Genomic DNA, 17235 nt, shown 5'->3' with positions numbered 1-17235 from the left:
TGGGGATGTATAATTCATTGGGTAAAGTTGTACAGATTAGCTTTCTGTTACTATAGAAATATTTGAAATAATCAACTTAAACAAAATAAAGATTTATTTGGGATTGTAGTCTTGAAGGTTTTAGCACATAGGTAGTTAGTTGGTCTTGTTACTTTTAAGTACATCATGTCTAGACAGTATGGTTGATGAAGCTGCTCAACACATAGCAGCCAGAAAGAAAAAGAGACAAGGACTGGGGTGCCAAGATCTCCTTTGAAAATATGTCCCCTAATTAGCTAAATTCACCACACTGGGCTTCATCTACTAAAGATTCTATCAACCAATAGAACCGATGGCTGGGGATCACATGAACATGTGGGCCTTCAGGACACTCACATTCTAAACTCAAATAGTTGCTCAGGATAGGGTCTTCTTATCCGTTCAAAGACTACAGAATTTATAAATAACCCTTTTCATATTCCCAGTGCTGATAAACTGCCCCCATCCTTGTTCCTGATCAATTGGCTAGAGTTGGATCGACTGTTCTGGTCTTCTCAAAGAATCAGATATAACTTCATTGATCATCACTATAATTTTTCTGTATAAAATTTCAGTGTTTACGTTTCTTTTTTCCTGATAGTTTACACGCCACTTTCTAGTTTCTGAAGATGGAAACTGACCCTACTGACTCGAGCCCTTTCTTCCTTCTAGATAAGCCACAGCTGTGGCACTCCCTCCGAGCAGTGCAATTTTGAAAGTACTGCACGTGTTTTCATTTTATTGAGCCCAATATTCATTCTAATGTCTCTCGTAATTATTTCTTGGACTCATAGGCTATTTAGAAGTAGGTTGCTATTTTCCAATTACTTATTGATTTTTTGCGTTTCTCATGTATTGTATGACGGCAATCATTTCTAATTTAGTAAACTACGGCAGCCCAGAACATGTTCTTTCTTGGAAATTCCATATGCGTTTGAGAAAGTCGATATGTTGCATTGTTGGTAGGAATATTTTAGAAATCAGCTTGACCAACTTGTTCCATGGTGCTATTCAAACAGCTTATATTCTTATGTTTTTTTTTCTTGTTCGTCCATCAGCTATTAAAATAAAAGTGACAAAATCTCTGAATGGAATTATGGATGTAGAAAGCATGTATGCTGAATCTCTCTTCACTGGGTAGAGTTTCAAGCCCTTTGGTCCCTGTGATAAGATGATTCCCTGCCCCGAGGTAATGTCCCTGTTAGGTTCTCCAGTTGATTGACGGCTGTGCTACATTCTGCCCCTCCAGCTTCCTTCTCTGACCTTGGTGAGTCCAGCACCGTGTGTTCCTTAGAGGTCTGCAGAAGAACAGTGGTACCCTCAAGTTCAGGAGCGATTCCTATTCGTCTTTCCTCCCCTCTCCCCTTTCCTAGTCCCTGAATGTTCTACCCTTTCAGATTCCAATCTCCTTCTGTTCCTCGGCACATTGCTGGTGTCTGTCTACATCCCCCTCTCTGGTTGCACCAGAATGGCATGGGACAGGAAGCTGGGCAATTCTAGACCCATCATCCCTTTCCCCTCTGCTGCAGGTGTGTTTCCTGCAGTATATTTCCAACTATCTTAAAATTACTGCTTCATTCATTTTGTCCCGTTTTAGTTGCCTGAGGTGGGAAAGTAACTTGGGCTTCTGTTACCTCATCCAGCTTCAATGCACACATCTCTAGCACAGCCTACATCAGAATGAAATGATTGCATGACTGGATTCAAAATACTTGTTCATCTTAACTTTAAATTTATTAGATAATAAAGGTGCTAAAGGCAACTTCCTGCAGAATAAATTTAACATAATCTGCACCAGGGCATAGAATGTCGTATATTAATGGACCCTCGGGCACCAAACCTCCTCAGTAAAATAACAGCTCAATTTAAGCAAGCAAACAAAAACAGTCAGAAATCATGTGTAGCAAAACCAAGACTTTTATTAGGCCCATCAGTCTGCTCTCAGCCTAAGTCAGCACCCAGCCCATTTTCTTCTAGCAGAAGCAGCTGCCCTCAAAGGCTGTGCTCGCCTATTTCTCTCTGTCATTCCCTTTCCCCAGGATTCAGGTGGCTGGAAGAACCTTCCTCATAACAGGAACTTCTTCTCTTCCTGAAGAAAATCCAGGGGCCAAGAACAAATGGTCTTCGGGGGCTCTTAGTCTTTGAGATGCAGCATCTGCCACACCGTTCCTTATCCTCCCCTCAGCATCAGAGCCGACACAGGTGGACAGATCCCCAGAGCCAGCGAGGGCTGTGCTACCCCTGAGACCGGTTTGAAGGGTCCGCTTTGATGTAACTGCTTTACTATCGTGGTTTTAAAAAATGTTCACCAAAATCTTCAGCAGGAGACTCACCATGGGACTTTTCTGGGGCCCACATAAGAGATTCTGGACACAGGCTATGTCTAGAGTTCAGTTTTCAGTCTGATGAGCCTCTGGACATTTCCACATATAAAAAGCAAAGAAACACAACTTCTATAAACTGTATCTTACCAGATCCCTCTGTGGCACACGCAGCGGGTCAAAGGATGGCCCACTCCCTTCAAAAAGCCGCTCTGGAGCCCTAGCCTCGGACCTCAGGCTATGGCCTTATTTGGATTAGGGTCATCATAGCCATTCCTAGTTAGGATGAGGGCATGTGTGACTGATGTGCCAGAAGGAGATTGTCACGACAGCAGAGACACTTGGCAGAGGCTGCCTGGCCTGACGCGGCTGCAAGCTAAAGGTGACAATGACAACGGCAAAGAGCAAAAGGCCAGGGAGAGACAAAGCAGCAAGCAGCATGGCCCTGTGCCCTGCGCAGGTATCTGATCACCACCTCCGGAACTGCCGTCTCTCAGGCAGCACTACGGTTCTATGCTGCCACTGTTATAAAGAGGCATGGGAACTGAGGGCCCTAACCAGTCTCTACTGGGGAAACACTACTAATTCTACTCCCGGAGAGCTTCCTGTCATTGTCCCGAGGGTGACCTTCAGGGAGGTTAAGAGGATGGCTGCCAGTGCCGGCAGCTTCCAGGCTTCATCAGGGAAATCCCAGCGTGCCCCAAGGGTTTAGAGAAACTATGGATTCTCAAGATGGTAAGGCTGGGATGAACCACCCCAGGCTGCTACTGTCTGAGTGTGCCCCTCTGTGCTCTGCTACCGTCCGAGTGTGCCCCTCTGTGCTCTGCTACCATCTGAGTGTGCCCCTCTATGCTCTGCTACCGTCTGAGTGTGCCCCTCTATGCTCTGCTACCGTCTGAGTGTGCCCCTCTATGCTCTGCTACCGTCTGAGTGTGCCCCTCCCTGCTCTGCTACCGTCTGAGTGTGCCCCTCTATGCTCTGCTACCGTCTGAGTGTGCCCCTCTATGCTCTGCTACCGTCTGAGTGTGCCCCTCTATGCTCTGCTACCGTCTGAGTGTGCCCCTCTTTGCCTCATCTGCTACCATCCGAGTGTGCCCCTCTATGCTCTGCTACCGTCTGAGTGTGCCCCTCTATGCCTCATGCTGCAGGTGCATCAGTACTGACAGGTGGGGCCTACAGTGGGTGACTGAGCCTAACTGGGGGCTTACACTTTGATAAGAGGATTCAGAGCTGCCAGGGCCATCCATCCACCATGCCTTTTCCATTAGACTCAACATCTACGCCCCTTTCCAGTCCGCTTGCCACCATGTGAAGATACCATAAGAAGGCATGGTATCAGAGACAGGGAGCACCACCCACCAGAAAAGTAACTGGTTGGCACAATGATCTTGGATTCCTCCTTCTCCAGGAGAGGGTGGGGGGCGGCATTTGACTTTTTGAAGCCCATCCTCTTTGGAGGGTTATCTTGCCCAGCCTAGATACAGGAGGGAGGGCCTTAGTCCTGTCTCAAAGCACTGTGCCAGACTTTGTTGACTCCCTGTGGGAAGCCTTATCCTTTCTGAGAAGTGGATGGAGGGTGGGGTGGGGAAAGGTGAGGGGAAGCGAAGAAGGGGAAGGAGTGGGAACTGGGTTTGGTATGTAAAATAAGAAAAGATTGTTTTAAAAGAAAAAAAGGAAAGAGATATCTCCCATGTGGTACTTCATTACAGCAGGACAATTACCAAAACAGAAGCTGGAAATGTTTCAGTAATAAATGATGGGAACCCAGCACTCACTGCAATCTTAGGGAAGCAGTTTATCTGATTAGAGACCTCCTGGGGGCTCAGCGCCTCTGCACAGAGAAGGCAGGTGGCCTGTGCTCAGAGCAGTATTTAAAGGCATTAAACAGATTGTTCTGGGAGGTATGGCATGATAGTTGATTTTATTTTTTGTTTGTGAACAAATGTGTTTACTAGGGTACAGGAACACAGGTGGCTCACCTGTCACCCTGATGTCATGGAGGACTCGGGAAAGCCTGATCACTGGAGTCTGACCTAGGACCACAAGCAACCAGGGGAAGCAGGGGCCAGGTAGTGTCTGTTGGCTGTGCCCCACTTCTCCGAAGGGATGCTAACAGCCTTTCACTATCACTGGACACAGCTCCACTGTCACCATATTGGCTGGCTTCCTCCATCGTCATGACTGTGAGGAAGGCACCATACTTGCAAGCCATCAGAGCTCACTGCTCCATGATGGCCGACGTTCACATCAGGACCTGGAGGAGACAGCTCCACGGAGCCTGAGAGTAGCCTGGGTAAAGACAATAACACTCCATCTCAACGAAACAGAAAAGGAGGAGGACAGAACACGGAATTTGGAATAGAATATTCTAGATTTGAGTCTTCTGTTGTTTCCCCCTTGATTGTTTACTCCTTGAGAGTTTCAGACCGTCATTCACACAAGTCTAGACAGCGCATGCGTGTACACAAAGGATTTCAGTCTTTTCACATTCCATTAGCCTCCTGCGCCCCTCCCACTAACTACTAAAGCCCTTCTTTCTGAGAAGCCCCCTTGCATCTCCACGTCTTCTATTTGTGTGCTAACCACCTAATCATAATGGTTGGTTAGTTTCGATTGTCTACTAATTGGATTAAGAAGTACCCAGGGCATTAGGGAAGCACTCCTCTGTGTGTGTGTGTGTGTGTGTGTGTGTGTGTGTGTGTGTGTGTGTGTGTGTGGTGTGTCTGTGAGAGTACCTCCAGAAAGGACTAAGGTAGGGAAGACCCACCCTCAATGTGGCAACACCAACCCCATCCTGGGGGCAGTGGCCCTGTGCTAAACTAAAAGAGTGAAGGGGAGCCACTGCATTGAGCTTCCTGTGCTCTCATATCTTCCCAGCCATACCCAAGCAGCCCGACACTCCTCCACCACAGCTGAGATCTGCTTCCATTGCCATGGCCGCCAGGATGGATGGGTGGTACCCTCCAGCAGGGACCTCCTCCATTGCATTGCATCCTGTGTGCAACCAGTCACAGCAGCCATAAAGAGAAGTGATGCCAAACCCCCCCCCCTCCACCTCTTCCAGCACCTTCTGCAGGAGCAATGTCACATCCGCCTTTCTGTATCCACAAAGCTTTCTGGGAGATGGGAGTCGGGCACCAGGTCTACACGTAAGACAATGCAAAGCTCCAACCAGAGGAAAAGGGAAAGCAGAGTTAGCAGAAGAAACACGGCGAGGCAGGAACACCGACCTGTCTGTTAATGCCTGCTCATCTACAAATGGGAGACTGGGAGCTTGGCTGGGAATGAGCTTTAGGTACACAAGACTCTGCGGGACAGGATCAACGTCATCAGGAGGCATGTCCTGGTTAGTTACCTTGGATCTACCAGGTTGCCAGGACTGTCTGTGAGACAGGAGTCACAGATCTGAGGTGTGCTCTCTGCTCTTTCCTGTCTGAGTCAGGGGAGGATGGTACTAGTGGCCACAGAGAAAAGGAAGCCTGAAATACAGAACACTGGAGGAGCTAAGTGGGGTGTTGCTTAGCAACTCTTAATAGGAAATAATTTAACTGGGAAGTTATTTTTTCCTGAGAACTTGCTGCTCCAGCCTGAAGATAAGGATTCATCCCTTTGCTTCCGGCAGCTCCCCTGCGCGTACGCCTGGGTGCCTGGGTGCTTCCACATAGCTCCAACCTGAGAGGAAAGGAGGCCTGCTTATAAGAACTCTAACAAAGTAAACAAGAACTTCAGCTTCAGTCTAAGGACAAGGGATGCCCAAATAGCATTGCTCCCTACGATACACAGGAGAGGCACGCAGTGCGCACATGCCATGGGCACGTGGACTTCCTCTGCCTGTCAGGTCCCATCTCTCTTACAGAATGTGGAAGAAACAATCTCTAAATGAAAACCTCAGCTGGTGACTCAGAGCTGGATCAGTCTAAGGTTCTGGCATCTCAGAAGAACCCCCCCCCCACAGGTTGAGTTTCTGAATCTCTAACACGGAAGTGGTCCAGAGAAAACAACCCAGAGTTGCTAAAGGTGTTCCTTCCATGTTAAACAGTAAGCTTGGGTACAAGTGGCAATGGGGGTGCAGAGTCAGCTGTGCTTCTACCGGGATGCCGGATGTAAACAAATACCTTTTCTCTTCCTGCTGTTTCACTTTACACAATTTGCTTAACCTCTCTGGAAGCCAATTTTCCCGTCAGCCGAATACAAGCAGTGATAGTACTGACCGCACGAGCCTGTGCTGATAGTCAGGTGTGTGAGCTCGGTGCCTGGTGTTGGGAGGAGCCTGGGAGTGCGGCCCAGCGGTCTTGTGGTCGAGTTTAGTAGACGGTTATGTCCTTTGTACATTCAGTCAGTCATTACTGTAACTGCCTGCAGTCTGGTGAGTGTGTGTGTGTGTGTGCGCGTGTGAGCATGCGTGTGTATGTGGGTGTGTGCCTGTGTGTGTGGTCCCAGGTCATATAGTCTTTAAAATACACTTTGGAGCTCGTCATTTAGCTTTGATGGTGAGGGTGCAGTGTTAGCAAAATGTACTTTGGGTGCTGGGTGATGGCTCAGAGGTTCTGAGTTCTGATGCCCAGCACGCACAGGAAGTAACACACATCGGTAAATCCTAGCACTCCTATGAGATGAGAGGATAAGAGATGAGACTCTCTGGGAGCTCAGGGGACAGCCAGCCCTGTAAGGCTCTGTCTCAAACATGGTGGAAGGGGAAGACCGATACCTACGTGTGAATTCTGACTTCCACCTGTACTCTGTGGCAATGCATATCATCATTCATTCATGAATATTCATAGAATATACACATCATACACACTCCGAAAACAAAAGACAAAATAAAATGCACATCAGACGTGGGGTGGGGGTTGGGTATCATGAAAGAACAGACAGCCTGCCTAATGACCTTACCCCACTTAACTAACATGCCAATCTCCAAGGCCAACCCAATGTTCCTCTGAAAAAAATCTCTGACCGGAGAAGGGGGAGGCTGAGGACACAAACCGAAGCAGCTACCCAGTGGCACAAGGTCTGTGAAAGCCCGGTGAGGGGATGGCAGGTATCGGTGCAAAGCCAGGATAATTTCCCCACATGCTGTCTGGGACCCAACAGGAGGGGGAATTCAGAAATGCTGCCTCCACTCTAAACAGCCAGTGCTGTGTGGGATCCCAAAATAACTGTGCAGCAGGCTTAGTCTACCCAGTACGCGTCCTTAAAATTCGTATCCCAGCAGAGGGGGCCTCGCCACTGAAAAGCCAACTCCTTCATCTTTGTTTTTAGATAAAAACTACTTTTTAAATGTTTTTTCACATCTGTGCTTTGTGCATATCCAAAACGCTTCCATGAGACATCGCCAGGGCTCACAGAGAAGGGCTTCCTGGGCAGCCCAGGAAGGGCTCTGAAGGGAAGGCTTTCTCCTGTCATCCGCAAGCAAAATGATCTGCCAGTGGGAATGAGCTGACAGCAGGCCAATGCTGCAGGCGAGGACACAAGCTGATTCTGCGCCACTTCCAAGGCCATAGAAGGCTTCTACTCTCTCCCGCTTACCAACTTTCAATGAGACGTCTGCCACTTATCTACCGTTTTGTAGCCTTGTTTCTGTTTCTGTGTGTTTGTTTTGTTTTTCTGTTGTTCCTTTGTTTGCTTTGGTTTTTCCTAACCCATGACACAGTTCCGGGCTTCTGACTTCAGAGACAAGGACAACATACCTAAGCCACCAAACACAACTCAGATAGCATGGCTCTTGGTGACAGCAATCCCAGAAACATTGACCAGCACCCACCACAGAGAAAGCACTGCTATTTTCTACGAGCTTTTGCCCATCAAGGTCTACCTCTCCTGGATGGGTGTGCTTCCACAATTCTCAGCAGGGGGTTCTTCTCGACATCATCAGTTGGCCTTCAAGGAACCTCCGCGGGGGACTGACTCTTGGACACTGTAGTTCCCCAGCCCCAACACTTGCTCTCCAGCAAGAACTTCGTGTGAAATGAGGATCCCCTGGCAGGGACTGATGCTCCTCTCTGCGATGTGCTGGGTAAAAGAGAGGCATCCATGCTCTACTGCGTTCTTCAGAACAAAACGTGCCCCGTTTGTGTCAGGACAGAAAGCAAGCCTCAGATCTTCCTGTGCTGACTTCAGGTTTCAAAAGGCCTCCAGTTCTTTTAATCCAAAGATGACAGGCGAGCATGGCCTAGTGGCCACCCTGTCGGTGGGGAGGTGGCTGTTCCCCCAGAAGCATTCATAGAATGTGGGGGCGAACAGCAAGGACTCCCGTGTGGAATGCAGGTAGAATGCTACAGTGCACCTTCACAGCTCTTCTCAGAGCTTCTAGAACATCAGAAACACCACTGTGAAACTCTTGGCCTTTACCAAACAGCTACATGAAGCAAATGTAAATCAGAGCCAATCACTGCAGGGTGAAATATCTTCCAGATAAAGTTGGCATGAGCTAAACCAAAACAGCATTGGAGAAGCCCCACACACATCAATGGCCAATGTCTTGAAGACCCTTCCCCAGACCTTCCACTTCCCCCCCCCCCAGTTACTCTTTTGAAGCTATATGATGGAGGGACAACATTGCCCCAAGCCTCCTACCCTTTGACAGGCATTTACTTTCCCAGAGTTGCACAGATCCCCCATCTTCACCCAGCCAGAGTGGTGGGGTAACGATGTGGACACCTGCCCACATGCTGAGGTAGCGCACTCCTCAGACTCCATTTCCTTGATGTCTGTGGACTGGATCATTCTTTTGGTGGGACTCTCCTCGTCAATGAAGAGCACTTACCACACTCCTGGCTTCTGCCCAATACTGGACCATCACACTTGCTAGGATTGCTGAGAACTGGTCTCTGAAGTCGGCTCTCTTGTGTGCAAACCTCTTCCCCTAACCTGCATCTTAGCCTGAGCAAGATCCTTCACCAGCCACCTCCACCCTAGCAGAGCAGGGCATGGCGGTACCTACTGTGTGAGAAGAGGACTAAGCTAGGTAAGGAAAGCATTCACTAGGACCTGGTCGAGTCTACGTCATCCACGTGCTGGTCATCCTCACCCCTGCCCTGCACTGGGAAGGCTAGGGACTGTGTGCTGTACGCAAGCTGCTGTACGGTGAAGATGAGACAGCAGAGGGACCCGGCCTTACCCTCTGCTGCTGGGAGTTGAGCTGCGTCCTTAGGATGCACTGACTCTAAAGTGTCCTTGTGGACCCAGGCTTTGTCCACAGAAGACAGCAAGGTGACGTATGACAGAGCTGAGGGTCACGTAGGATCCGTGACCCCTTCTAGAAACTAGAATTGACAAAGTCAACCTGGTCTCTAGAAGGCTATCAACTGACACTCAGCTCACGAGGCTGTGTACAACCCAATGAGCCCCCAAACAACTCTCCTCACAAACATCTCCTCAGCAAACAGTTCCATCCGCCACTGCCATGTTACTGCTACTGAGGCCCACAACCTCAGGGGAGGGAGAAAGGAGCTACACTGGGGTTTTCCTCTGACTGAGGTCTCTGTGCACCCTTCCCATGAGGACCCAGGAGCAAGAGGGGCAACCTCTTCTAGAGAACTCGCCCATGGGAAAGTCTTCTCAATATTAGCTTCTCCACCCTTGGCGGGGGGCATGCTAGTCTAAAGAGCAAAGGTGATTCTGCACTTTCAGAAGCAGGGTAAAGTTACTGACACACTTTCAGATGGCCAGCGTTTGGGGAGGAGCCCACATCTATGGCACTTTGAGCCAAGAACACCACAGGATAAACTTGGACGATATAAGACCAACACGCTTTCACTGTGAATCTCCATCCCAACAGCAAGTGTCAAGAGGACCCAGGAGAGTTGGGAATGACTTCCACTTTCTATGAAGGACTAGAACTTGAAGCCTCTCTGCTCTAGCGTGGGAGCAAGCAGAACCACAGCACAAGACACACCCCTCGACAGCCTTGACAGCTACAACCATGGATCCCAGCGATGGATCTCTCCAGAGCACACGGCCCACAGTGAGAGGAGGGACCAGGCGCAGATCTGTCTGCAGAAACACGCCCAGCTTGGGGCTGGACGCACAACCCATAAGATCAACACAAGTTACCTGAGCCTTCAGATGTGAATACTTCTTCCGGGGCCCCAAAGCTAGAAAAAGACAGCTATAAAGCAGTTAAGGTCACGTGAAGATATTTTGAAGAATCTATGCAATGACAGGCTAGGAAACAAGAATGCCAGGGTACGTGAGGAAGGTTTACATCAACCACCCAGCTCCCGAGAGAAATCAGTCATGAGCGAGCCGGTGCAGGGTGAGGATGAAACAAGCAGGTTTGAGATTTCTCCAGGGACTGTTTAAAAGGACCGATGGAAAGCGAGGTAAAATCTCACCTGCTCTACCAAAGGTAGGTAAGAGCGGGGCAAGTGGATGTAAGCGACAGCAAGCCCGGAGATCACAAAGTGGTGCTCAGCTGCCCATTAACTAAGAAGCCTGTCTCTTCAGCCCTGCCTATCTCCCTAGGGGGAAGACAGCGGGCTGGGAGTCAGTCCCCACTGGTCCCCACGCCCAGCAGGCAAGGCCACCAGGAAAGAGAGCTGCTACGAAGTGGGGGTACCACAGGAAATCCAGGGAGAACGTCGGAGGTGACTGGCGGAGTGTGGCACAGAGATGGGGAAGGCCGCTCACTGAAGAACTTCCTGGCAGATGGGAGACCCCTTCCTGATTAAATACTTCTGTTATTAGGAATAATCACAAAGCTACTCATGAACCCGGGGTGTCTTGGGAAGAGACGGGTCTGATGCCACCGGCGGGCTCTGATTACCCCTTATGGCGCACGTCCCAGCTAAGGAATTAGTGTGCTGTGTAAGAGTTGAGTGAATCAAGGATTTGAAAGGGAAAACGGCAGTTCTTGTCAGCAGCAGACGACAACACTGTGTTTATAAATAAACCGAAACCCCAAGGCAAAGAAGCAGCAAAAACACTGCTGAGACTGCTCTGTGCAGAACAGAAAAAAGAAAAAGAACCAGCATCTCATCAACACTAACAATTAGGTAGAGTAACTTTTAAAAGTCTGAGTAACCCATTTTAGTTTATTTTACTGACATGTAATTTTATTCATTCTATACTTTTGGAAATTCTGCATTATTTCTCCCTTCCCTTTTCTCCCTCCAAACCCTCCTATATTCCCTTCCTTGCTCTTTTTCAAATTCATGGCCTCTGTTTTCATTACTTGCAGTTACATGCATGTGTATAGATATATATATATCCCTAATATATAATATATAATAATGACCTGCTCAGTCTGTACAGTGTTAACTGCATGTATGTGATGAGCTGAGCAAGGACAACAACAGACATGCCAAAGTGGGCGGGGGAAAGGTAATTTCAAAACTCCTTTTATAAAACAACAAAAACAAAAAATTTGCTCATTTTATGAAGAAGGAAAAGTCCTAGAAGCATATAAAAAAAGATCATCAGACTTTTGGAGAGACGCCACCATTTCAGACAGGGAAGGGTCTACCAAAATCTCCCAGTGTTCTTTTTTTTATTTAATGTCCTCCCCCATTAAATTCTTAAGCTTTAAATCTCACACAAAGCAAAATGCCAATAATCTAATAAACTATAACGCCAGACACCAGTTGAATTTTCCACTGACTATGACAAACTGATTCTGACGTTTGTACTGAAATGGAAAAGACAGTGAGTAACTTGCCCTTCTAGAAAGAACACTTCCAATGCAGCGGCCCCACTTCTTAAAGAACGTCCAGGAGATACTAGGAGCACACCGCACCTAGGTGTCACTGTCGGCCCTCAAGCTGACATTGGCTGAGGACGAGCATGAAGACGGGTGGTCTGGCGCACCTGGTCTCAGGTATGCAGAACAAGGACAGCAGTGGAGGACCAGAAGGTTGCCGGGTAGGACACAGAGGGGTACACCAAGTCCTCTAAGTAGCATGAGGGCAATCGGTGAAGAGGAGGAGGTGAAGTCACCCACTGTTTCTAGTGTTCACTATGACTGTGTCATTTTAGAGCAAGACAAACTTGAAGCCACTCTGCCCTGCCTTACTTCTGCAGCAGAAAGTGCCACCGAGGACAGTGACAATTTGGTGTTGGTCACATGAGCATAGACTGGGAAGTCCTTAGCATGCCTGACTTGGGGCTCAGTGAGGTCACGCTACGAATCCTCTGTCCAGTGTACGTGTTCCACCCATTCCCATCGGGTCTCCACCAGCCTCTGCTGCTCTTTTTCTCTCGCCTCCAGTCCCATCTGTAGATCCTGCTCCTCCATCCCCTGTGAGGGGCCTCTGGGTTGCTGAATCTCTCATTGCTTGGGTTTTAATTTACGAAAGCTAAGCTGGCATCTTGTCTAACTCTCCTCACCCAGACCTTTTCCCTACACGATACATCATTCAACCGAGCCATCAGGAAGCTGCAAGAGAGGATCCACTCACGAGGCAGGAGCACTGAGTAACATCACAGGCTGGACCATACTGCTAAGACATGACATCACCCAGACTCTCCAAGTCAAGAGCCCTAGTGGGAACAAAGTGGGCATGCATTTGTAACAGGAATAGGAAGGGAAGCAAGCTTACTCACAGGATATGATCGTGTTGGTAGAAAAGCAGTGTGACTGGAGTCTGTCTTTACACATGAGGTAAGTGTAACTGAGGAGGAACGCATGTGTTAGCCAGTCTTGGAGAGGCAGGGCACACTAAGTGATGGGACTAAACTCTAGACTACACCAAGCTGTGGCTCCATTATCCAAACAAAAGGCTGGTGCTGCTGCCAGCAGGATTGATGGATTCCAACTGCTCCCCCATGACCTACTAAGCACCTCTACATAGATATTTCAAAGGACTTTCTCCTCTGTGTCTGGCTTATTTCACTTTCAACTGGACAGGAAGAATGAGATTTGGTGATGTATTGCTCAGTATGCTGACTTCAGTCGATAATAATAGATTAGATATTTCAAAATTGCTGGAAGGAGCCAGGCGTGGTAGTGAAAGCCTTTTATCACCAAACTTGGAGTCAGAGGCAGAGGGTTCTGTGAATTTGAGGCTATCCTGGTCCATGTAGCAAGTTCTAAGCCACTATGGCTACATAGTGAGGTCCTATCTCAAAAAAAGGTTGTTAAGGCTAGGCAGTGGTGACACATGCCTTTTATCCCAGCACTTGGGGGACAGAGGCAAGAGGATCTCCGAGTTCAAGATCGGCCTGGTCTACAAAGTTCCAGGACAGGTGCTCAACTACACAGAAAAACCCTGTGCCAAAAAACTATAAAAGGGTTGTAAAGAGTAGATTTTAAACATTCTCATTTCAAAAAGAGTAACTCAGCCAGGTGTTTGATATCTTGATCACCTGACTCTATCACCTTACATACCACATATAACTCCAAGTGTCATATTACAATCCATAATATACAACTATTGTTTTTCAATTAAAAGATAGACATATTTTTCAACCTTCCTCAGTCATGCCTTTCAGAGCCTAAGACGAAGGCTACATGACCAAGTAAGGCTTGAATCAAGGCACAGAGATGGAATCCACAGACATATGCCAAGTCCTTACCTGGTCCCAGGCAGACACGGTGCCTCCAAAGCACATGAACAGGTAACCCATGGCAACCAGACATATCCAGATCACCATCGAGAACACACGAAGCAGCTTCTTGAACACAGACTCAATGCAGACAAGGATGAATATGGCAAAGAAAATTGCCAGGGCAGTGGGAACCGTTATTAAAAATGCCACGTGGTCTTCCACTTCCTGGGGAGAGAAACAGAAAAGAGTGAGAAGCTACCGTTAGGAAGCAAAGTGACAGTGACTTATGAGAAAACATCACCAACGGCAACCAGCACCAAACCGTGTGGGGCTGAGAACCATTTCAAAAGCAGAGCACTTCAAAGTTTCAAAAAGTTTCCAAGTTTTATATTGAATAACCATGGTTTTCAAAACAGATCATGCAATAGGGGCTACTTAAAGAAGATGAAATACCCAGACACTCACACTTACATTTTCCAGAAAAAATGGAGAAATACATTTTATGCAGAAGTGACTTCAAGAAAAGCAAATGAATGTAAGAACCCATTAATGGCCGGAGAAATTAAGGCCATCAGCTTCACTGCCTGAATTAGAGGATCATAAATACCATGGGCTCAGGAAATTAAGCCACCAAATGGATTTGAAATGTTTTATCTTTTTTTTTTTAAAAAAAGAAACACATTTGGACTACTTCCATGTCTACAACGATTAGCTTTTATTTTAATTCATGCCAATTATTGTCCTAAAGGGATCACAGGTTACTAATGAAGGAACAGAGCATGTTAAATATAGAAGTCTGTGGAAGGGGAGAACGTAAGAGAGTGCCCACAGCTGCCGCGACTGCCTCCCCCTCTCGGTCCCACCAGGTGGAGAGGAAGTGTCCGTTCATCTATTACCATCTATCTGTTATTAGCTTCTACCTGGTACCACTTTCCAAATTCATGTTTATATGCCAGTACTTATTTTGTCTCCATTGCTTTTCTCTATTTTTTTTTTTCAAAACAGGCTTTCTCTGTGTAGCTCTGGTTGTCACTCTGTAAACCAGGCTGGTGTCAAACTCACAGAGATCTGCCAGCCTCTGCCTCCCTGGGTGAGTGCTGGGATTAAAGGCATGCTCCATCACCACTTTGTTTGTCTCTCTCTCTCTCTCTCTCTCTCTCTCTCTCTCTCTCTCTCTCTCTCTCTCTCTTTTTATTTGTTTTTTAGTTTTTTTCTGTTCTATATACATCATTTTTTTTTCAATTATACCTGAAAGACTAAGACTGCCCACCTTGCACTGGAGTCCTGCTATGAGTAACTCTCACTAGGGGACAGAATATAAATGTCTTTAACCCTCACCCAAGGGTCTACAAATACAAACACATGAAATGGAGGTTCAGTCAAAACTCTCCACATGGCCAGGGCCGTAAGGATTCTGGTGAAGTTTTAAAAACACAAAGGAACAGTAAAGTGAGGTCTTCTGCGGCCTGAGGATGCCTAAGGTGATGTGGGGCACACAGCCTTGCTGTCCCGTCAGCAGCTTCCCACCTGCATTTCATGCAGAGAGCAGGAGAGCAGGAGTCCAGCGCAAGGATCCACTGCAGGTATGTGCCATGGGGGCTCAGCCCTCTTGCAGAAGTTAAAAGGTGTGTCTTTGGACAGGCCAGAAGAACCAGTGTTTCAAGACTGACAAAAACTAGCTAAACCGTGAGATGATCTTACCCTCTGGCCCACTCATCTCTCCGCCCACAATCAAGTCAAAGTTACTGCTTTTACTCTCTCAGACACCATGACAGTCCCTGCAAAGGGTGATGAACAACCAGTGGGCTCTGAGAGCCAGGCCCTGGGATATTAAACACTAACATCCTCAGGTCCTGAAGGTACCCTCCTGGGATATGACTGCTTCACACATGGGACCATGAAAACTAACTTTATATCAACCCTCTCACAGCAGACTTAACTGAACTGGTGAAGAACAACTAACCACACAACAGCCCGAAGGCTATTTTTCCAGAACTAGCTTCCGTTCCTTTCCTGAATGCAGTTAAGAGGCAGTATTCACCTCACTGCCTCGCACATGCAGAGCTGGAAGACGAAGGCCAGGAGCTGTGGAAACTGACGACAGAGCGGCACCCCTTCAGGCCAGAACAGGGGTCTGCAGGAGCTTTCCCAACGACTCCTGGGGAGTCTTCTGCCGTCCTACTTGGCTATAATACTATGCTACTGCATAAAATGTAAGCATTAAGTCTCTATATTCTCTCGCTTTTTATTCTTGTTTTCAGGGTCTGAACACTAGATGTAACTTGCTTTCGGCGGCCAAGGAGCTGGGTTGCACAATCCCTGAGCTCTCCACATGTGTTTCAATGTCTTTTAAAATTATAAAGAAGGCAGTTTTCTCGTTTTTCCTAGTTCTCTGTGACTTCTGTACAGTGCACATTGTTCATGTTCAGCCCCACCCCAGTTCTCTCCAGTGTCACCCCCTTTCTTTCAACACCCAGCTCTGCATCCATTTTTTTTTTTTTTGCTCCATCATGTACAGTTTATTCTGGACATGTACTACTGGATACTACTGGATATGTGGCCTTCGCTGGAGAGAGGTCAACCCACCAGGGACCACACCCTTAAACAAAACTGACTCTTCCTCTCCCAGAAGCCATCAACTACCAAATAGCTCATTAGCTCAGGTTAGGATTTGGTGCTCACCTCTCCTCTTTGTGCTAGAACTTACCTGACTTGCGCCCAGGCAGGCCACGTGCATGCCGGCACGGCTATTAATTTGTGTGTGCAATCACTCTACTGTGTCCAGAAAAAATAGCATTTCTTTGTGATCATCTACTGCCTATGGCTCTTGTCCCCTTCCTTCTGCCATGATCCTTGAGTCTTGGGTGGAGGAGACTTGTACAGATGTTCCATTCAGAGGTGTAAAGTGTGTGTGTGTGTGTCTTCAGAGCTAATGAGTATCACTCAGTGCACACTTCATTTTTTACGGAGATGGGCCCCTGACCCACGGTGGGATGCTGGTGGCGGAGTATACTTTTGCTCACTAGCTAGGTGACATTACCAGGAACATTGTGCACACTAGCAGACAGCCACAGCTTTGCACAGAGAGACCTGCCCCATAGGGAGCTGAGGCCCCACACGGTCAACAGGACCAGGCAGTCAGCTGCTGCTCATGGAGCTGGGGATATGACTCTTGGCCAAACCTGGACCCACTGAAAAACAGGAAGAGGACAGCCGTCCACTTCTGCATCTGCTGACTAACACCAGCTCCGGGTGAGGTTTGAAGGAGACTTCTCCACAAAATAGAACCCTTTATACTGTGTCCAGGAAGACAGAGAGGAGCATTCACTAGAGTTTGTAAAAGCTTAGAAACTGTATTCTTCCCCGGGTCTCGCCCAGCGCATCATGCATTTTTTCTTAAGGTTAAGTA

General features: G+C 47.7%; 1 protein-coding gene across 2 annotated transcripts in view; it reads right to left on the bottom strand.

The window, feature by feature from the left end:
- The window catches only part of Adcy2 (adenylate cyclase 2), a 332154-nt gene that overhangs the window by 302787 nt on the left and 12132 nt on the right, over nucleotides 1–17235 (bottom strand). For both annotated transcript variants that reach the window (XR_007592202.1, XM_050144723.1), the window contains exon 2: nucleotides 13854–14051. Coding sequence is in view for 1 of the 2 variants with exons in the window: in XM_050144723.1 (XP_050000680.1) it covers nucleotides 13854–14051 (198 nt within the window). In the remaining variant the exon portion in view is untranslated. The remainder of the gene's footprint in view (nucleotides 1–13853; nucleotides 14052–17235) is intronic.

Source organism: Alexandromys fortis, unplaced genomic scaffold (assembly GCF_014885135.2).
Source record: "Alexandromys fortis isolate MF-2015 unplaced genomic scaffold, M_Fortis_MF-2015_v1.1 scaffold_52, whole genome shotgun sequence".
Classification (NCBI taxonomy): Eukaryota; Metazoa; Chordata; class Mammalia; order Rodentia; family Cricetidae; genus Alexandromys; species Alexandromys fortis.
The sequence above is the reverse complement of the archived record's forward strand: the minus strand, read 5'-3'. Positions and strand labels throughout refer to the sequence as shown.